Here is a 21,696-nt window from a genome sequence, read left to right on the forward strand (position 1 = left end):
CTTATTTTGGTGACAAGGAAAATATTCATATGCTACTACCCATTTATTTGTCTTTTTTCTAGATGAAACAATTGTTTTAGTCCCGCATACAGATTTTTCAAGTTCCTAAATCTATCACTCACAACCACAGCATTCTCTGAGAGGAGGGCCCAGGGTAAACAGAGCTCCAGATGAGGCTGCAAAGATTTATGCACATACATTTTCTTTGTCCCCTTCATCCAAATGCTGAAGATGAAACTGCTGGTCTCCCCTCATATTCCTTTAACTGCTGTTATCTGTACACATAACCACCTGCCTTTCATCTGTATTTCCACTGTCTTACACACCTTTTAAACTGAAAATACTTCGCAGTGGTGCTCTCTGCAGACAGCAAAGCCTGATATAACAGTAAGGCTGCGTTGACTGAGATAAACGAAGCCAACAGACTGCAGGGTGCAAGCTTCACTAGCCAAGCTGCAAAGGGTTTCGGTTTCCCTTCTCTGAAGTGCCATCCCCAGTGGAGGCCCTGAATTTGCTGAGATTATACAGCTGATTGTTCTTTTAACGAGGCAACAGAAAAAGAAAATATATCACAGTTTTAAGGAACTTGTCTACTTTTAAATGGATACCAGGGCTCAATCAGAACCTGACAGACTTTTTTACAGCTTCTCTCAATCCAGGAGGAACCTCTCTATTTCTTTCAGTCCAGCAAGAAACTCTCTCCGAGGCCAAAAATTTACGAGGTCGCTGAGGGAACAGAGGCAGGGTAGACTTGTACTCCCAGCCTAATTCACTGTGGCCTTCGGTCACAGACTGCACACTCAGATACAGAGAGCTGGCTGACACAATGTGTGCGAGGAGATGGCAGTGGGGAAGACTTCTGTTGAAGATAACCGTGTGACATCCTGGTCTTACCTCACAGAGAACAATCCCAAATGAAAAGATGTCCACTGTCTCATCGTAGCTCTGTCCTGCAGGAAACACAAGATACTCAGCTCTGAGAGAAACATTTCCCCATCCAGCTATTCCAGCAGCTGCCAGTCCAAAGCTGAACTAAGCCTGTTCTCTGATGAGCTCTACAACAGGAGACAGCAAGGCTTAAATCTGAGCAGGGTCTGTTGCCTCAAAAATATGCATACCAACTGCGCCTTCCTGTACAGTGCCATCACATATTTTAACCCCGCTTCCTTTTCTTACCAGGGAATTACAGGATGACACGGAGAAGCCTTGTGTATCAAAGGTCTGAGCAAATGCTAGGGGTAACTATGGAAAGCTTCTGCTTTCCCGCTTCTTTCCTTTCCTTCTGCTTTCCTTTTCCAGTCAGTCCCACTGACTGCTGTTCTAGCGCACCTCTACAGTGCACGAGTCGGTGTTTGGAATCCCCAGCAGCCAGCGAGTGCCCAGTCCCTGCTGCAGTGACTGCAGAGATAATAAATTACACGCTAACAGCACTTCGAATCTGGGAAAGCAGAGTGGCTCCAGCGCGCCATTCTCTGCTTACAGACCCGCCCCTCCCAAGCCAGGATCTGGTAAACAGCCTTGCTTTCAGAGGCGATGTCAGACTGTGCTCTTGCTGTTCTCTCGACAAATGCCAGGTCTGAGACAGGCTCTGAGAAGCAGCCTGTGAATCCAGTAGGGCCTGTAGGCCTCGAGAGGAGGAAAACACAGCAACATGGAGAGGAGTTGAGCTGGGGGAGGGAAGCCCAGTTCTCCCTTCCCTGGTGGACTCTGTTGGACAATATGATATCATATCATGTCATAGGTAGCCAAAGTGTCCAGCCTGGTCAGACAGACCCACTCACTAAGAGGAAATGGTGTCTATTGTATGTCACCCTTACCTCAACTCCTGCAGGGGCAGCTCTTCCCCCTGGGGACATAGTTCGTCCTTAACGCAACTGAGGGCTGCATGCCAAAGCCCAGATTTCCCTGCACTTTGACAATTCTACCCCCAATCCTGAGGCTTCAGCAAACCCGGCAGCAGATAGCTTCTCCCTGGATCTAAGCAACAAAACACGTAAGCCTCATCCTGGACTTGAATGATCCATATCTCAAGGGGCAGGTCCCAAGCAAGGGGCTATAACAGAAACTGATCTCAGGTTCAGTCTTATTTCAGGCCTCTCTTGTCTTCCTCGTTATCTGGATCACAGCAAATTTAGGTCTGTTGCCCTCCTGAAGAATCCTGCTGCCAAGCCAGGAGCATTACCTCGCCCGCTCCAAGGATTATCAGCTCAGGTACTGCAAGAGAAGTGCAGCTGGGGCCCCTGTGTGTATAAATAAGCTTGCATATTAGCAGGGCTAAAACCACATGCTCTAATAGGTTTGTTTGTTACTAGGGCTCAGGAGCTTTCAGTAATCCTATCATCCCTATACCTTGCCACAGGCAGTCTCCTCACCTGCACCCTGGTATCGGTATCTTACCATTTAGCATCTCTGGGGCCATCCAGTATGGGTTGCCAACCACCGTGTAACGCTTCTTCCTGTCACTCTTGCGTAGGGTTCGTTTCTTGGCAGATGGCTTCTCCAAAGTGGGCTTTTTTCTTTCCTCCACAATCAGCCGAGACAGACCAAAGTCAGCCACCACCACCGTCTTATCCTACACAAGGGGTTTAGCACAAGCCACTGATTCCTCTCAGCTCCTTTCCAGAGCAAAGAGGCTGCAGTTCCTGTTCACTATCAGCTACACGGCAAGGCAAACTATCAAGGTTTCCTGCAGCCAGAGGAGTGTAGCGAGCTGTCTAGACAGGTGTAAGACACCCAATTCACGATCCCAACTCGTTATTTCCTCTCTTCGTTGTCTTGCTTCCTGTGTGCTCACTAACACTAATCTCATCAATTTGGCTACACTTGCCAGGACAAACCTGGACCTTTCCTTTCAGAACTCCCTACTCTACCCTGGCCAGGAATTAATTTAGACTTTCATCCTGGGTCATATGAAGCCCGCACACTGATCTCATATTCCAGCCAAGTGAAACAAGGGCAAGGCTTGAGGAAATGAAGCTATACATAAATCTTGTGACCTAGCGTTTCAAAAAGAGGGCACACACATGTGCACGCACCCACACACTTGTCTGAATCCTGACTGCCAATAAAACAAGTCATCAAGTGGTTAGAAGAACAGAAGCAGCTGTATCCCAACATTTTATAGCTGAGACAGGGAATTGAGCTGTAGTAATTCCCATAACGTGACTGATAGTAGGAGATGCCACCACGGGAAAGAGGTGAGAGAACAGGGTTAAGAAATGGTGAAAGCCAGACCAGCCTGGAAAATCCCATGTGAAGATGAATCTCCCTTGTTTAGGGCACTAAAAGCCTGGCAAAAGAGAGAACATCATGGAGAGAAAACCAAGGGAAGAAGGTAACAGGGATGGGAGCAGCATGCTGTGGGGAACAGAAGTGTAGCTCACCAACTTGATCAGGCAATTGTGTGAATTCAGGTCTCTGTGAATGATGCACATGGAGTGCAAGTAAGCCTGGAACAGAGGGAGAAAGTTTGTTGTTAGGGGTTCTCAGGCTGCTATGTCCCTTCACATCTACAGACCTCAACAACCAGACGCTAGCAGTCAGGCAGCACCCACAGCCCCTCAGACACCACCCTGCTGAAGCAACCAACCCTGCCCCTGGAGGTTTGCTCCGTGACAAAGGGACAGTCCGACTCACCATTCCAGAGGCAATTCCTTTGGCAAAGCTGACCTTCTGCTGCCAGGGAAACGGGTCCTGAAAGACAAGTCCTAAACGGTCAGGGACTGTCTTACCAGCCAGCTGGTGACAGCAGTCCCTCCACAACAGGGACTCTTACAGCAGTCACAGAAAGACAGTACAGCCCTAGAGAGAAGGCCCTTCCTGCCTCTGGCCATCCACAACTAAGCAGCAGCTTTTCCACACAGCTCCAAAGGAGAAGATCAACAACAAGCACCATGAGGCTGGCACAACCAATGACACACTGTCAACCTCGTTGAGGAGAGGTCCACCAGGCTTCCATACTCACCGCGTTGCGGAGGAAGTCCTTCAGGGTGCCCCCCTCAATGTACTCAGTGAGGAGATTCAGCTTCTTGTCCTTGTACAGTACACCGATGAACTTCAGCACGTTGGGGTGATCCAGGCTGCGCATCACTTTCACCTGGGAAGCAGAGACATCCCACCCCAAAGAAAAGTCCTGACAGATCCGCTCTGAGGTGACAAACGCTCTAATGCTGGAGGTCCCCTCCAGAGATCACAGAGTGCACTCGAACTCCAACCTTAAGGCAGGCAATTAGCCGTTGCCTCTTCATTTTCACGCTGTGCAATTAACCTGATCTTAGTCTTTAAGGAGAGCACCCTTGAGTTTGGCTAACTTTGAAGAGACGGGAGCTCTCCAGGGCAGCTATCTGGTCTGTACTGCATGTGTCAGGGCCAGAATAGCAGCATCAGGTGTTTAGGAAGTTGCCTTTAAGCTAAATCTGACTTTGAAAAACATGGTAGGCAGCCACCAAGAAAACAGTTTAGCTTAAGTACAGCAGGAGTCTTAAATATCTTACAGATATTGGCCCTCATCACTTCTATCTATGCACAAGGCTCAAGGGATAAATCCTTTATGTAGTGCACAGCTCCATTTTCCTCAGACTTAGGCTGCTTTTTTTCATTGAAAAATTAATGAACCGGGAGCTGAAGCCATGTCTTTTGCTCAGTGTAAGTGAATCACACTTCGCCACAACAAACATTCAGCTCATGTCGGCTCTTCCCCCGTGTGACTTCTTCCTCAGCGCCTTGATTCCTGCCAGGCTGCTGGCACGATCACTCTCTCTGGAGAAGATGGAAGACAGTTCCACCACACTACTGGCTCAGAAGCTTTTTGAAATCTTGCTCCTACCTCTGTCAAGAAAGTCTTCTGCGTTTCCTCATCACAGCGAATCAGCTCCTTCATCACCATCACCTTTCCTGTTGCTTTGTGTGTCACCTGGTGGAAACAGAAACCGCAACTACAGGCAAGGTTCAAGAATACACAGCTCCAATGCTCTTGCAACTCTTCTAAAATAAAAGGTAATACTCCTCTCCATCCAGAGCAGGATATAAGTGAGAGAAAATTCAGAGCTCAGGGATTTGCAGAAAACTGCAGAAAATTCCTCCTTTCAGAATTCAGCAAAGATTCTGTAGGTGAAACAGAAATTACCTAAAGCCGACAAGAGGGATCGTACCAAGAGATCAACAGCATCCCAAGAACCAGAGCTGAAGTCTCCATTTTAGGTAGCACAGGGCTGAGCATGCATACAGGTTGTCAAAGCCTCTGAAGGCATCAGTTCCGTTCTTGTGCACGCCTCAAGTTCCCTTACAGAAAGTATGTGCCCAGCGTGATGCTCATATTTCGTACACAGACTCTAACGACTCTATTCTGTATCAGCCAAGGAATCAACATTCACTTGCACCAGAAATGAACCAAACAACCCCAAACTGTATTACTACATGCTTTGGTTTTATGGGGACTCTGAAGCCTGACACTTTCTGATGAGCTTGTCAAAATTACTCATGTGCAAGTGGAACTGGGATGTACAGGCTGTTTAGTTAAGGCAGGACGCAGTTATTTTACCATGCTCCTGGCGAGTAGTGTGTTGCCACCTGTTGCTTCACCTGAATGGTGTCAAACAAACAGAAATCCACTATAAATATTAAGTAATAAACTTCCTGGCTCTTGACACAGAAAGCATTTCCAGTTCCTCAAGAGCTGTTTGCCTGTATTCAACTAGTTCCTGGCATTTTGCTGTGTTCTAGAGGTTTCTTTTAATCAGCTCTGCCTTGTTTGCATGGGGTGCATGACTGAGTAGAAAGGGTCCAAATTCTGATAAGCAGGTTTTCCTGGAAATCCTCTACACTTCAGTTACTTAACTTGGACATCTCAGTCTCCCTAAGATCTCCAGGTAACTGAACAATCACCTTCTCTCTAGGAACAAAAGGGAACTATTCTGACCAGATACAGTACATGTTGCATCCAAACCAGTCAATCTGAAGCTCATTCTTCTGCCTCATACCCTTAAAAATAAAAAGCCTCTCAGAAAACCTCCAGAACTGCACTCCAGAACACAAGACCCAGTTATAGTATTTAGGAAGCTTATGAGTTCTTGCAAACATGGTGGCACACTAGTTCTGTTTGGAACCACAGGACATAGCAAGGCTGACGTAGGTGGAATATGAGTGCACGGAATAACACAACAGAAGCGTGAGTACAATATTCTTCTGCTCCCATCTGAAATGAAGCGTCCATATATAAGTAGCAAGCCAGGGAACACTACACATTTCAGCCAGGGATATGAAACCCAGGGACGTCTAATACCCAAAGATAAAGGGAAGTGAAGAAACAAAGACAAGACAAGGCTAAGTGGAATTCTTAAGCTGACATACCAGCATAATTGAAACAAGCGTCATCATGAAACTCCAAGAGGGCAATTTTAACTCCCACAGCATGCATCGGAACAGGATGGCTATTGGCTAATTTGAGCTAAAAGAAATGCCATTGTGCCATTAACTGTGGGGACGCAGATGACAAAAGCATGCGACAGAGGAAAAGTTCCGCTTACCTGAACCTGTTATTTCTCTATGAGCAGAGAAGAAGAGAAATATGCTCATTAGTACGGAACAAAAGCATTGGGTGTGTAGTACTGGCTCACCACCTCCTGTGGAAGCATGAGATGGATATGGTGGCTGGACACCTGAAGTTTATACAGGTGTAAGGCAAGTCCCATAACATGGTGAATAGTCATCTGAGTACTGAGGAGCTTACAGAACTGAGGTGAACAGAGGAAGCTGCCCCATGATGCTGTCAGGGCAGGAGCTGCTGAAGCACCCCCAGTCAAGACCAGAGAGATAAAATACGAGAACTGCTATTAATGGAGATTTTAATTGTGAGAGTCATGCAAGACCTGACCGCTGCCATGACACTGACAAGCCATTTAGGCTCTGCTGGGGGTTCAGAGATGGTCACTACACCAGCCTGGTAAACCCCCAGGCACACCACACTAAGGGTGGGTGAGAAATGCTGTAGTGGGGTGTTGAACACACCTCTTCATAAGGAAGACGCTCACTGAAAATGCAGCTTCTTCCCCGTTTCCCCCACCTCACCCAGGTGCCTGCTGTGACACAGGCACTCTGGAGCTCGAGATGGTTGACATTCAAAGGGGACAGAGCCAAAACTGCCTGCGGCCAGAGACGCTCATGGTCAGGGAGTGAAACAGAGAAGTGGATCTCACTGAGCAAACCAGGTGAGTTCCAAGACTGATCACTATCAGCAGAGCAAAGGCCACTGACACAGTGGCGAAGGATCCCAAGATAGGCAGATACTGCTGTAATCAAAGTAAATGATGAATGTTTGGGGACCTCCCTCACCTTGATTGCTTGTCCAAAAAATCCTTTTCCTAGTACTTCGCCATGAATCAGGTCACAGGGCCGGAAGATCTGCTGGGAGCAGCTAGAAGAGGAACGTAGGGATTCAGAACGACTGATGTCACGGCTCAGGAGGAGTGGTTCCTTTGGAGAACTGGGGCCAGGAGACTTAGAAATGCTGTTACTTCGCCTAGAAAACAAAGGAGACAGGAAGATCAGGGAAGCTGCTAGGAAACTTTTGGTTCAACATATCCCATCATTAGCTCCTAAGGGACCAGTTTCTGGATGTTCTTCAGCGCTCATCATATCTCAAAAGCCAGGTGCTCTCCCAGCACCATGGAAGCTTTTTACAAACCTAGAGCAGCTTCCAAGTCAGAGCTGCCTAACACCACCACATCTCCTGCACTGCCACTCAGAGGTGGAGCTTTGTGTGGAGGAGGAAGCTGTGAAGATGCAGCACTCGCTGTCTCTAAGCAAACAGTAAAATACTGGTAAATGACTAAATGAACAACTGGGTGCCCCAGTCTAGGAAGACAAAATTTTTCCCAAGTCCCAGGTCTCAGCCATACTCCCATTAAGGACACGTTCCTCCCCAGCCATTTAAGGCTGGTAAAAATTTGACCTTTACATTTCCGAACTGTAAAACTTTGTAGCTTTTCTGTGTTAGAAGTAGAGATCCTTATTTTTATCGAGGAAAGTTTGCCATCCTGAAAGGGAATGGAGAGAGTACATGTCAACAGCAGAATCTAAAGCTCTCCCCTGCTTTGCCAATGATTTATACCCAGGCTCATATCAGAGATACGTCATGTCTCCGCAGTTATTTGCAATTGCAAGGCCTAGGCACAGAGCAGAGCCAGGTAGCACAGGGCAAAGGCAAGCTAGATCAGAGGCAGCACTTGCAAGTCTTTACCTGAGGGAGCGTCGTCGGAGCGTTCCTTCCAGATTCTCCTTGATGTCCAGCGGAGAGAGGGAACGTGGGGAAATGGGTGGCTTTATGTGGGTGGGAAGACGGGAATCCAAACGAAGCCTGTCTAAGCGCTGCGAGACAGGGTCATGCTCTATCAGCAACTGAAGCGTCTGGCTTGTCTTGCGAATCAATTCCTCCACCTGAAATCAAACCAAAGGACAGGATGATAGCAGACAGGAGCAACACAAATGACAGGAGACAGAGGAGACAGAGCAGAATGCCCCTCAGGAATCAAAGTAGAGAGTTCAGTGAGATCACTCCATAGTTGTGGTTTAGTTGCACACACCACAGCTGTCCACCAGACAAATCCAGCTAGCAACACAGAAGTTCCTTACACTATCCAAATCCTTTTCTTTCTGGTTAGCTACAAGTGACCTGTACAAAAAAGATGTGGACAGGCTGGAGAGGGTCCAGAGAAGGACCATAAAGATGATCAAAGGACTGGGAAATCTGCCATATGAGGAAAGGCTGAGAGAACTGGGTTTGTTCAGCCTTGAGAAAAGAAGGCTTAGGGGAGACCTTATCACCATGTTCTGGTATTTAAAGGGTGGCTACAAAGAAGATGGATGGCCCCTTGTAAAGAGGGACTCCCTGGAAAAGACAAGAAGTAATAGGCACAAGTTACTTCTGGGGAGATTCTGACTGGACACAGGAGGGCAATTTTTCACAATGAAAACAATCAGCCATTGGAATAATCTCCCCAGGGAAGCGGCGGATTCCCCAACACTGGGCATTTTAAAGATCTGGCTGGACAGGGTGCTGGGCCGTCTTGTCTAGACCATGCTTTCACCAGGAAAGGTTGGACCAGATGATCCTTGAAGTCCCTTCCAACCTGATATTCTATAATACTACAAAACAGGGGGGGGTTTTTCTTCATCTTCTGAGAAGTGCTCAGAAACTACACAAGCTTCCATCCTGAACAGTGCTGCAAAGAACAGCTCTACAAAAGCTACATGAAGATTTACCTATGAGATGTCCGTTGTGCTCCTAATGTTCTCTTCAGCACCAACAGTAAATATGTCTATTAGCAGTTGCCTCTAAGAGGATCAGAACAGTGGACTTCACTAGCAATACGTAAATAATCTTCACAGCCTCTCTGTCCTCTTGACATGTGACAGCCCTACATTATTCTTACTACCTCCCTTCACATTTGAAGGCCACAAAATCAGAACTGCATCCTAACTGCATTTCCACCTGTTGCATTTTCCTCTTCAGCTGGAAGGGGCAGCAAAGCTTGTCTTCACGTTTATTCCTACCGTCAGCACGAGCGCTACAGCTGCACACACACTGTATGGAGGGTGGAAGAACAGTGCAGAGAAACAGAAAAGCTGTAGGAAGGCAGATGAGAAGGAGGCTTCAGAACAGAACTCTACCTACCTCCTCCACCTGTAATGTACGAATAGGAGCTCCATTAATCTCCAGGATTCGATCTGCAGGATGGATGGCGTTTCGGACATCTGGGCTGATGTGCATCCTGTTAACTCTAAACATGGGAATTACAGTGTGTGTGTGAAGTCAGTTTAGCCAAAATTCTAAAAAATATTTCATCTCTGATGCTTCCCTTCGTATTGGTATTTTGAAATAAACCAATGCTAATCTACAAATACAAGGAGCTACCATTAGATTAAGCGCTTAGGTCTAAGATGGTTTGGGGAGAGCTCTTCATTTGCCCAATGGCAAAAATTGTTAGTCCATTACAATTCTCCAAATGTTTTGTGTTCAGTGAAGGAGACAGCACTAAGAAATAAAGTTATCAGTTAAGGTCATCCCAAGAGCAAAACGGAGACCAAACACAAATGGCTATTAGCCAACATATGTCCCTGTTGTGCCAGGACAGATCCTCCCAGCACAGCAGCGCTGCAGAATTTTTACCAGCTCTCTCTGCACAGACATGTGCATTGCACACAACCCGGTCATACTCACTCTTTCACCTGGACACCAGTGGCATAGCTGGAGCAGCCACCCTCAACAGACACGGAGAACCCCCTCTTGCCATCAGTAGCTGCCGGCATGGAGATGAGGGTCAGGGTATAAGGCAGCTGCTCATGCAGAGACTCGGTGGAGTGTTTTTCTATCATCGGTGTCAGCACAATCTGGTTATGACATTTTCCACTGAAAGAAGTGAAGAAAGTCATCATGGCGGTGTCTTGTCCCTCCCTGCCAAACTCACACTTCTAAGTCCTTTCATTGACCATAAGCTACAGTTTTTAATGCTTACACCATTCCTTCCTTCCTCCCTCCCTCAATAGGCAGCTTCCTGGAATTCCTTAACATAGCATTCGGCTCAACCACGCTGAGCCCCCTAAGCATGGCTTTACACGTACAACAGGGAGCAACTCTGGCAAAGCGCGTAGCTCCGTCTTACCAGTAGAGATTGGAATGTCGCACGAGTGCGTAAGTGTCCCCATCTTCAATGATCACTTTGCAGCTCATACAAGCAAAGCACTCAGGGTGATACTTGTATTCGCCAGCCACCTACAGACAGAAAAGGGAGTAGCTTAGTAGGGCCAATATCCATCAGCAGATGCAGCTACTGCTTTTCTCTCCAATTAGTGTGTTCATTCAGATCTCAAAGTCAAGTGGTAGTTTCTCACTGGGAAGTTGTATTAGCCCATTCTACCTTTCCTGAACCCCATCCTTGGCATCTTGTTTGCAAAACTTCTCCGAAACAAACACGTCAACATGCAAAGCAAAGCAAAGCTCGTGTCCAGGAACCTCTGCTTTATCTGGCAGCTGTTCAGCTATCAAAAATAGTTGATACAGCCTGCTGCAGACTAGTAAACAAGATAATAAACCTTCCTGTTCAGTTGCTCTTGGCAAGATAACTAACGTTATGCCTGAATTAATAAAGCTGAAAGGGCTTTTTTTTTTTTTTTTAGACAGGCAACACACAAATTCAAATACTTTACCAGCCAGCTGACAGAAAAAAAAAAAAAAAAGTGAGCTGAGACTAAGACAACAAAATACCCTTCAAGAATATTTTTATTCATTGATCTGTTTTTCTATTTTCCTTATGAGAACTTCCCTTATTGACAGCATTTTGCAATGACTTCTGCCAACAATGAGAAATGGTCTGCACTTTTCTCAGTATTTCCCTTGGAGGTAGCAATCATATTACTGAGTACCATGCCGCTTTTATTTATGCCCTAGAAAAATAATGGCTATGTTTCATTCTTTACAGTTTTAAAGGTTAAATATTTGCAAGGATGTGGCAAGGAGGGGAACATTTAGGTGAGCTCCATATTGTGCAGGCAGAGTTCAATGTTTCAGAGCCATCAGGGCTAACACTACTTCAAGACACCATCAGCCTGAAAACCGCTCTGGCCAGAGTCCAGGTGGGACTTGAATGGCAACCTTCCCCAAAGCCAGAACCTGCTGCTTATCCTGAGCCGAGAGGTTTGATTCCACAGTGCAGTGGAAAATCACCCCATGGAGACACTGAGGAACTGTGCTACGGAAACTGAACAGATGTCCCCTTAATCACCTTTCTACTTCTCATGCCTGTGCACTTCAGCACCTTACTTTCTTTGTTCATATGCTTCAGATCCTCACAACTCCCTCCTTTGAGAGCTACCCTGTTCAAAATTAATCTTTATTTAGAAGATGCACACACAAACCTCATTTCTAACCTCTGATTAGAGTATCAAGGAGACTATTACCTTCAATTTATTTGGTTATCTGAATAGCTAGGGCAACTCGCAACCAGGTTTGAGGAGATGGAGGCAGGCATGTCCTGCCTCCGGGCGGAAGTCCTTCAGCGTCCTTACCATCACAGGTCCAGTCATCAGCAGAGAGCAGCCATGGCAAGATTCCCCAAACTTCCCCCAGTAGTCTTTGTGACAGTACAGCTTCCCATCTTTCTCATAGTACCAGTTAGTGAGGGGATCCTGACATTCAGAGCACCTTGAAAGAAACAAAGGAACAAAGTTCCAGTTGGCAACAAGTCACAAATCAATGAAAAAGTTCCTCTCCTGCATGGAGATATTCAGCAGCAGCTCACCACCAGCTCTTCTGGTGTGATGTACCCAGGGTATGTAAGGAGAAGTGGTATCAACCAACACAAAAAGACAAGCTTCCAAAGTTTAAAACAAATTCCATCCATTTATTAAAACACATCAGTAGGTTTATAAATTCTGCCTTACACTTATTGCTCCTCTGCTTTCTCCCTCTTCCTCCAGCTGCAGAGCTGACCGGCACAGACAGCTCTGTTATGTTTCCACTTAAGTGTTTCTATAGCATCATACCATCTTATGCTGGAGCACCTCTCCCCTCAGCCAGTTTAGGAAAGGGGACAGAGAGGCAAGGATCCACTTCCCTAAGCAATGCAAAGCCAGTTTTGCACCAACCTTTCTATTATTCTGTAAGTAGACCTCTCCCAAAAGGTAAACTAACTGCAGCACGTGAGGGAGTTTTCAGAGCAGTTTATCCCTTGAGCTCCACATACTTACTGCATCCATCAACTAACGGTGATGAAATTCCTCCACCTCTCCCCACCAGCTGCTCTCCCCTTCTTTCTGCTGCTGACAGTGCATGAGAAAAAAAAACCCCACAACCAACTAACCAACAAAATACCAAACAAAACTGTTTCTTTAATTTCATGGAGTCTCAAAATCCTTCACATATCCGTATCAGCTCCCATTTCAACAAGCAACCATTATTAATCCTCTATCTACACGAGCCCAAGAAACAAACAAACAACTCCCCCATGCTCCAAAAAAAAAAAAGAAAAAGATGCAGCAATTCTACTGCAGATACCATTTTAGCAAATGACAAGCAGAACCCCGATCTTCAGAGTTCCTGAACACAAAATAATCCTGTCTCAGCAGGATGCACTGGGCAAGGGAGTTTTAACTTCTGCAGCACCCACACGGAGGTGTGACTTAATGGAGAGATAAGGCACAGACAGCAGTTGCATCACTCAAGATTATTCCATTAGCCCTGAGCAGCACGTTCTCAGACTTTAAAAGGAAAATTAGTCTGGTGTTGGCCATTTCTGAGCACAGAGTCCAAGGTGGGTTAGTCACCAATAACTGGTTCAAAGAAACACCTCAAGAATCAATGTCATTATCCGTACGATGCTTTCCCAAAGGTGGAAGGAAGCATTTCTTCTGCCCCTTACCCCAACAACAACTGTCTCAGTTACTACACTGGAGGGGAACCCATGGCACTGGGGTGGGGGTTTAGGTGGGCACATGTCCTCCTGGACAGTCGGCCTCTCCGCAGCCAAATGTACCGCAGAGGGCTAGTGGCAGCAGAGGTGCACTTTTTACATGCTCCCAGGTCTGAGAGTGCTGTTGACTTCACCTTTCACAAGCTTCCCGAAAGCTTGTTTGTGCCAAAGACATTCCTTGTAAACTCCACCAGCTTGTAATGAGCGTGAGGATATGCGAAGCTGGTTGTGCTCCAACATGGAGAGAGTCATTTGCTCCATCTCAAGAGGCTGCAAAGGAACAAGGTAAATCTGCTTGTAGGCAGCCTACGGTTTTAGGTGAAAACACACCTCATGAGGTATTTAGTGCCGTACCCTACCCTCAGGAAAGTTACTCCTTCTAATGTATTTGGCTTTTATAGTGTTTGCTCTCCCAGCTGAGGAGCTCCAAACCCTGTCTGCACCCCCCCAGCAATGGGAAAGAACTCCAGCACGTGCAACAGGCCCTGCCAATTCTGTCTGAGGCAGGGGGAGCAGTAACTTAACGTTGCTATACACGGTACATGCACCATTACAGCCTCAGCCCTGGGGCACTGTCACGGTTACACCCAGCGCTTGGTATGCAAGAGACCTAGAGGGCATTGCAGCACATTTTGCTTTCAACCACTAGCCTTTGGCTTTCATTTGCAGCAAATACCCTACGCTGAATGATCAAGTAGGTGAGTGGGAGGGAGAAAAGAGCAAGTGGAGACTAACAGCCCAGATTTCTATCACCTTGTGGCAGGAACATCTGGCTCAGCATGGGCAAATTGGATCCCTCAGACCTATCCAACTTCTGCGTGCATGCCTGTACCAGGTGTGTGCTCCAAGAGTGATTACATCTTCAAACAGGGAGCTGTGACCAGACCTGCAGTTGGGATGCAGACAGTGATACTGGAGACTGTTCCACCAGGACTTCAAGACCTGGCTTTCTCTCTTAAGTTCTCTCCAAGCAGGTGGGTTATGTATTTATCTGTTTTTAAGCACAAGACCTTCCCTTCCTCACCCCTCTTCGATTTCACCTTCAGCCACTCCTTTTTCTCCCTAAGAAAGTAAGAAACTCCTGCAAAAATAACACAATTCCGTTTAGATAGGTTCCAGAGGATCACGTACGCTTGGCTTGTCTTTACATTTCCCCTACCTCTTCATGGTTTGATTACAACCTTAGAGCACTTTGATTAGTTTGCTTCCATCCGGAAATAAGCACTGGTATCTAATTTGCAACACGCCCATAGCAAAATGAAGGTGAGGAGGTGGAGCCAGCAAGCAGTCAGTTCTTTGCTATGCAATTAAACAAATCTGGGCAGGACAAGTTTGCGGCTTAAGGCTCAGAACCCCACCCAGAACAATGAGGCAACAGGAACAAAGGAACCAGCCCCAGAGAGGGTAGGTGCTAGTTATGGGTCTAACTGGCTGCTTCATTAATCACTGCAAGCGGACAGGGCTATGGCCCATATGGTCAGGCAGCACCTTCTGTTACTTACTATGCATTCTGTACCGTAGGAATTTAGATCTGTCAGGCATGCAGAACAGGCTGACAGCACACAGGTATAGTTTCAAGACCCATTTCAACTATTTCAGTGCCTTCACCCAAACGATAAAGGCATCGCATGATTGTTCCACATGACTCTCATTGAAGAGATATGTCAGAATTTTATCTCAGAAGATATAAGTTACCACTCCTTCCTTTCTCTCCTCACTAGAGCATGTGGCATTGCAGTGCTGCTGTTGCCAGGGCTTCACATCACCTGAGATAGGAATACAATTACTTCTACAGGTATTAAGCAAGCTAATCTGTGCCAGTCACCAAAACCAAAAGAAAGGAAGATTTCTTGCTCTTCTGTCTTTTATAGATTAGAAACAGCTGACCCTCTCTTAGGTGATTTGCTATTCTTGCTACAGAGTAACAAAGCATGGTAATCAAGTTTCTTGGAGGACTGGTAACAGCCATACCTGACTCCCTCCTACTGCCCAGCCACAATTTTCAGATTGCTCTGATTATACAGTCCCATACATTACGATTCTTTGCTTTCCTAGTCTTGACTATAAAGAATAAATTAATCTGCCTCCTATAGACATCCACCAGGAAACCCAGGCAGCACCTGAGTGCAGTGTTCAGCCCTGATGCTCTGTAGCACAGCAGGTGCAGAAAGAGTTCACAAATCGCTGCTTGATGGCTACTTGGTTTTGTGGGGGGTAGTAGGAGGATCAGATCACAACAGGTAACCAGCCTGGTTTTCAGCAGGATGGGAGATTCAATTGATGTGGCATCTCTTTTACATCTAAATGAAAGCCAATACCCTCATGGAAGCAAAGACTTCCCTGGCACTGAAGAGACAGATCCCTTTGAGAAGGGCTCATTAATAAAATGCACCCCTCACACACGCTGTCAGGCTAGATCAGTTAACGCTAGACAGGCTTGAAAGAGCCGTGGTTCCAATTCTGCAGGCAGAGTTGGGGAGAGGACAGTCACGCAGACAGAAAGCTGCAGAATAAAACATAACCCCAGCCTGTAGCTTACCCAGACTTCTCACCCAGCCTTAGCACAAGTGTGCGCTCTGGCTACACAAGAGACACTAGACAAGGAAGAACAGATGCTACAGAACAGACTAAGTACTAGAAGACACAGTGTTTAAGCTCTGACTATGCAAAACCATTTCCACACACTCAGAAGAAGGTGTATCTGTGGCTTAGCATGATGCCCTACACGTATTACAAGTAATGTCTGTTCCCTCTGAAAGTGGATGCTGTTTCTGACAGTTGCCTGAAGAAGCTCAGCAAACGTGCAGCAGTACTTACTCCTATCCCAGCCCATTTTAACAAAAGGCTCCTTACACCCTAATCAGTACAAAAGTGTTTGCAGGAACAGGATCAATACTGAGCAAATCCGAGTGGAGGGGACAGGAGGGAGACAATGAAACTGCAAGCTGTGCCTTCCCCCATCCATTCACCTTATCAGCACATCAGTGTCAGTCACAGTCCTGGCTGTGTTCAGTTCAGCCCTACGACCAGTTTTCATTATGGAGATGTAAGGCAATCAAAGCTTTATTCTGTTGCTATGCCTTTCTCAAGCCTCACTTGTTCCACTGGACCAAGAACAGTTGTTAATATAAACCAAAAAATCATAGAAAAATCCTTTCCACATAAGGGAAGCGTGCTGCTCGTCCCTAGTTACCTGCAAAGTACTCCATTTCTTTTCTCAAACAAGATTCTGCACTGCCTCACTGCAGATTACATCACTCTCCTGAACTTGCAACAGCAGCACCTCACCTCACCCTGTGCTATGCCCAAGCACGAGTATCTTCACGAGTAGCTTCGGAGGAGACACAAACAGCAGCAGCCATAGTAATCTCATTCCTCTGGCAGTAGAGAAAGCACAGGGGCATCGGTACAGTGGCAGATGCAATGTTGTTCTGAAAGGGAGCCTGCGTGCCGGGGCTACAAGGCACTGCCGCGGGACACAGGTGCTGTTCCCTCGCACCAGAGAGCTGTGAAAAGGCTGGAAGTAAGAAACTTCCCCATCGCCGCCTCAAAGCAAGACGGGGTCCCAGTGTGAGGCCAGCTGTTCCCTGCACACAAGCACTGGGCTTCATTCTTCACACCTCACACGCTAACTGCTTAGGATAGCATTACAGGGGGGAAACGACACTGTGAAGGTTCACTGCTAATCCTGCGCAAGACTTACCGAAATGGATCCTTGGGAGCAAAGTAAGCTGGGGCAGACAAGTAACTTCCCATCTTCAACACTGGATAAACCGGCTCAGCCACAAACTTGTCCAACTGCCTCTGAACAGCTCTGTTCTGCCAACATGGCAGCAGCCAGTGCTCATTTAATCCTGCGCTGATTCAGATACTTCACCTCTCTTTGAAGCTGCCCAAGGAATGCCAGGTCTCTCGGCTGCTCATTCCTTTTCAGATTTTTCCTGGCTCCCATGGCTATAACCACCTTCTCCTGCACTCTGCTGCAGCAGCACTCTTGGGAAGGATAGAATAACTGCTAACCGGGCTACTTGGACATGCTTCTGCAATAGTTCCTGCGAGCTCTGCTGCCTGCTAACTATTGTCAAGTTTTCCCTTCTCTGGTTCCACCCAAGGGTGGGAGGGGAGGAGGAGCCATCGCAGGAGGACAGCGTGTGGCTACAGAGGCTGAGTAAGCTCTACTTCTTCACATGGGGTGGAGCTTTGATCCTAAGAGGGGCTGACTTAGTAAGTGCTGAAAGATAGCAGCTTTTGCCAAAGTAAGAGCCAAGTGCATAAATGTGAAATTTCTCTTTGCAGCAGTGGCACATTCTGACAGAGAAATCAAGGAAGGAAGAGTCTGACAAAGACAAGTAGCCACATCTCCAAACACATCAAATTAACATTTAGTGCATACCTTCCTAAATCCCTCACAGTGAGTGGGGTTATACTGCCTTCACAAGACCTACAAATTTTTTCCTCTTGCAGGAGGTAACTCACAGTGTGTTTTGTCCAAGGAAAAATAACTTTCTTTCCAACACTATCTTAACAGAGTTCATTGCAATCACTTAACCTAATCTTCATCTCCTGAATAGAAGCCGAGAGGTATAAATCAGCACAGATGAGTACTCTCTCCTGCTTGCAGCACATGTAGTTATATCATTCTGCCTGCTCTGAAGCCAAGCATGATCTCTAGTGGCCTAATCAGCTAAAGCTGTTTGCAAGACACTCAGAAATGCAACAAACATATGCTGCTGCACTGAGCCCTCCCATTTTTGTACAGTCAGCAAAGCCTGGCATGCCTGAACACAGCCTGAAAATCATGCTATGTTCCAGAGGCAAGAGTACTCAAATGTGCTTTTACTGGAGATGCTCGTCTCAGCTGGCATATTGTTCAAGGGACGCTTGGGGCTGGGACAAGACAGTCTTGGCTGAAGATTTGACAGCTGCTGCTCGCTGTTGAAGTAAGCAGAAAGCCAGGCTGCCTTTTGGGCTGTTTCCTCCCCCCGCTTTTAATAAGCAGCCACCTTTCTGGAGAAAAAAAAAAAAAAGTAACTTTCACCCATTCGGTGCAGTTTCTAAGCCTGGCTGTAAAAGTGCAGTGAAGCCTAGTGCTGCAGAGTTGTCAATTCCAGCACGGGTCTAATTCCTTCTGACATTTCACACAGCTCTACTGGAAGCAGCAACACGGTGAGTCTGTGTCTAGGAATGCACTCTGGTCTCCCACACTCCCTATATGTTGCGTGCTGAAAATGGGCCAGTGCTCACAATCCAACGCTTCCCTGGCTATCAGCACCACCCCACCACACACACATACCTCCAGTGCATCACAGAGCCCGTCCCCTGCCCAGCATCACCTACAGACAAAAGCTTTTCCCCACAATTCTGCTGCCATGGGCTGAAGTCCCTCCGAGGGGGACTCCACGTGACCTCATAAATCCCAACTCTTCAGACAAAACCTTTGAAGATTTGATCCACAGATGTGATAAGCAGCCAGCTAGTCTGTGAATGAAGCCAGCAGATAAAGCCTAACTTCAAAGTAATAAAAACCACCCAGACAGCTAAGCAACTGGGAAGGGATTTTGTTTGAGACTTCCTTAAAGCTAAAGGACACATAGTCAAATGTCTATTTAAACAGGAAACATCTTATCAAAATTATTTTAATTTTGCAGCAAGCCCCAGCAGCAGCCAGTAAGTTACTTTTTCCTACGCAGAATTCTCTTGTTGCTTCTTGCCTTTTTTATTCTCTCTGTGACCTGTTTGAGAACACAATAGCTTTGATAAAAGGGCTCTGGAAAAGGTGTTAATGTGTTCATACATTCTAGATCTGAATTCCTGCCAGAATGACTGTACTTCAAAAATGCTGATAAACAGGTGTGTGTGTGTGTGTGTGGACCTTTTCTATGTAATTTTACCGATACCATCTCCGAGGGCCAAAATGCACTGAAGCAAATTTCTTTTTCACCAACTGAAGTCAGGTATCGGCATCTTCTCTCTTGCAAATACTGACAGCATTTCCACTACAAACACGTACCCATCACAGGGGGTTACTTTCCTTACTATGGTTTGGAATTGTACAGTAAATTTTGCCAGAAAGAAGCCTGAGAAGTATAACTAGCAAATGAAAAGGAACAAATTAAAAACCTCAACAATGACTTAACATGAAATTTATTGCAATTGAGTTGCAGATGTTATTTTATCCCTGCAGAAATGCATCACACACCTACTGTGATATTCAAGGGATTAATATCTTAAAACGGCTGGGGTTAGGCTGCACATCTAGACACCCAGACACCCACTTTAACATGTAGCCCAACAGCATGTCTACAGACAGACGTATTGCTCAGCACATCTACCAGCCCGAAGACACACAAATTTATCCTGGCACAGACAGGCACTTCGGTGTGTGTGGGACTGGTATAAGCTGGGGAAGAGGCATCTGCTTGAGGCCTTAAAGCCTCTGCCGCAAGCCTTTGTTTCAGCATGGGCGCAGCTTGGAGGCATTCCAAGTACTTCAGTACAATCCCAACACCTCATTGTATTTCCAAGGCACTTGCACATAACACGTGCTTTACTGCTGTTGAAAGACAGTCAGCTCCCGACACCAGCTCCTGAAACTAATACCGTTTTGATATGCACGTACCTCTGAGGGAAACTAAAACAAGCAGTGAAGCGAAGCTCTTCTCCATCACTGCATCTTACTTCCAAGCAGCAGCAGAATTTCAAACCAACACAGTGGTGCCTTCTCAGTACCTAACATCACTAAGCACAACATAAGAATGGAGATAAATTTTTTATCTCCACCACATAATTGTCTAGTGGCTGCAGACCTCCTGAATATGCATAAGGCTGAGAAGCAAAACGAAGAAAATTAAACTTATTGAAACTTCATAGATTATATAGGGTTTTGGAAGCAGTGACCTCTGATCTGTAAATGCAGCACAGACAGCAGTAAGACCAGCGCTTACACCACTGCACCTTAACTCACTTCCTAATACGCTGGTTTTGCCTGTGCAGGCTGCTAAACTCCTCGAGAAGGATTCTGTCTCACTCATGTGGAGCCTACCACATACTGGGCTGTGTGAGTAACTCTAAATACCTTGATATAATAATGCTCTGAAAATAATGCCCTAAAGGACAAGCTGCACAAGTCAACTGAAGAAAGTTCAGACTGGAATGCCCAGCTCCTCCTTAAAGGGTCTTCAGCGGTGTCCTGTAGCTGACGAGATTCCCCTGAGGAATGTGGCTGCTTCCACCTGCGAAGCGCTTCATTGTTCCTTTGGATTTTTGAACTCGAACAGTCATGGTGATCTGCATACAGACACTTAGCAACTATTTCTCCCTAAATCTGATAGCGAGCTGGTGAATTTCAATGCTGATGGAGACACCACCAAAGAGACATTCCCAGGAGTCTGCAGGATTAGTGGAGAAGAGCTTTCACTTCTGAGGCCCTATCTTTAGCCTTCTGTTACTGCCAGAAACTGGAGAAGATAGGGAAGAGGAGATGATTATTGTCTTCCCATAATTCAGCTACCTTTTGTTACTACGGATCTTTTCCCTCCTCTCAAGTTCAGCTGCGGTGTGTGTACAAACCTGACTGTGTTCACAGCTGAAAAGCTACAAGAAGATTCAAAGCATCAAACGCCCCCATATTTCAAATTCGTCTTAATACACACCTTTCTTACATCTTTCTTTGTCAACATTTATTCAGTTGAGCTTCATATCCTGTCACTGCAGAGCTATTTGTCCTGTGGGGAGGAAGCAGCTTCTGGAAAACGAAGGCCTGTGCCAAACAGAAGTGATCCAAAGTCTAGAAAATACCATCCATGAGAAATGGCTAGGTCCAGGGCTTCTTCTGTCTAGGAGAGACTGATGGGAGACACAACTGCTGCTTTCAAACAGCAAAAGGCTACTGGAATAACAGAAGGGGGAAAAGGCTGGTTTTCTGTGCCCACTGATTATGATTAGAAGAAACTGATTTAAATTACAATAAATGAGATTTCTGAAGATAGAAAGAAGCTTCTAATACTAAGAATAATTAAGTATTAGTAGACATAGTCTGAGAGACAGAAAACCTACACTGATGGGAGACTGTTAGGTGACCAATTTCTTGATCATTCCTAAGCCGTAGAATTTACTTGCTTCAAACACAAGTTGAAGTTTAGTAAATAGCCTAAGAACCACAGAAAACAGATTTAGAAAATACCTTGAGAAGTCATCTATCTTATCCTGCAACCCCCAAACAGGTCTAATACAA

At 46.1% G+C, this 21,696-nt stretch overlaps 1 protein-coding gene across 3 annotated transcripts in view; it reads right to left on the bottom strand.

The window, feature by feature from the left end:
• Positions 1-21,696, bottom strand: part of LIMK2 (LIM domain kinase 2) — a 32,401-nt gene that overhangs the window by 3,753 nt on the left and 6,952 nt on the right. The window contains exons 1-13 of one of the 3 annotated variants that reach the window (XM_040605015.1): positions 21,116-21,361; positions 12,061-12,196; positions 10,659-10,768; positions 10,217-10,405; positions 9,671-9,776; positions 8,237-8,433; positions 7,330-7,516; positions 4,826-4,912; positions 3,965-4,096; positions 3,637-3,693; positions 3,384-3,449; positions 2,398-2,572; positions 895-950 (exon numbers count right to left, since the gene is read on the bottom strand). In XM_040605015.1, the coding sequence (XP_040460949.1) occupies positions 895-950; positions 2,398-2,572; positions 3,384-3,449; positions 3,637-3,693; positions 3,965-4,096; positions 4,826-4,912; positions 7,330-7,516; positions 8,237-8,433; positions 9,671-9,776; positions 10,217-10,405; positions 10,659-10,768; positions 12,061-12,078 (1,380 nt within the window). In that variant the 5' untranslated portion in view covers positions 12,079-12,196; positions 21,116-21,361. Of the gene's footprint in view, positions 1-894; positions 951-2,397; positions 2,573-3,383; positions 3,450-3,636; positions 3,694-3,964; positions 4,097-4,825; positions 4,913-7,329; positions 7,517-8,236; positions 8,434-9,670; positions 9,777-10,216; positions 10,406-10,658; positions 10,769-12,060; positions 12,197-17,166; positions 17,534-21,115; positions 21,362-21,696 lie in introns of those variants that run through there. The other 2 variants (XM_040605007.1, XM_040604999.1) reach the window with 2 other exon arrangements.

Source organism: Falco naumanni, chromosome 1 (assembly GCF_017639655.2).
Source record: "Falco naumanni isolate bFalNau1 chromosome 1, bFalNau1.pat, whole genome shotgun sequence".
Lineage (NCBI taxonomy): Eukaryota > Metazoa > Chordata > Aves > Falconiformes > Falconidae > Falco > Falco naumanni.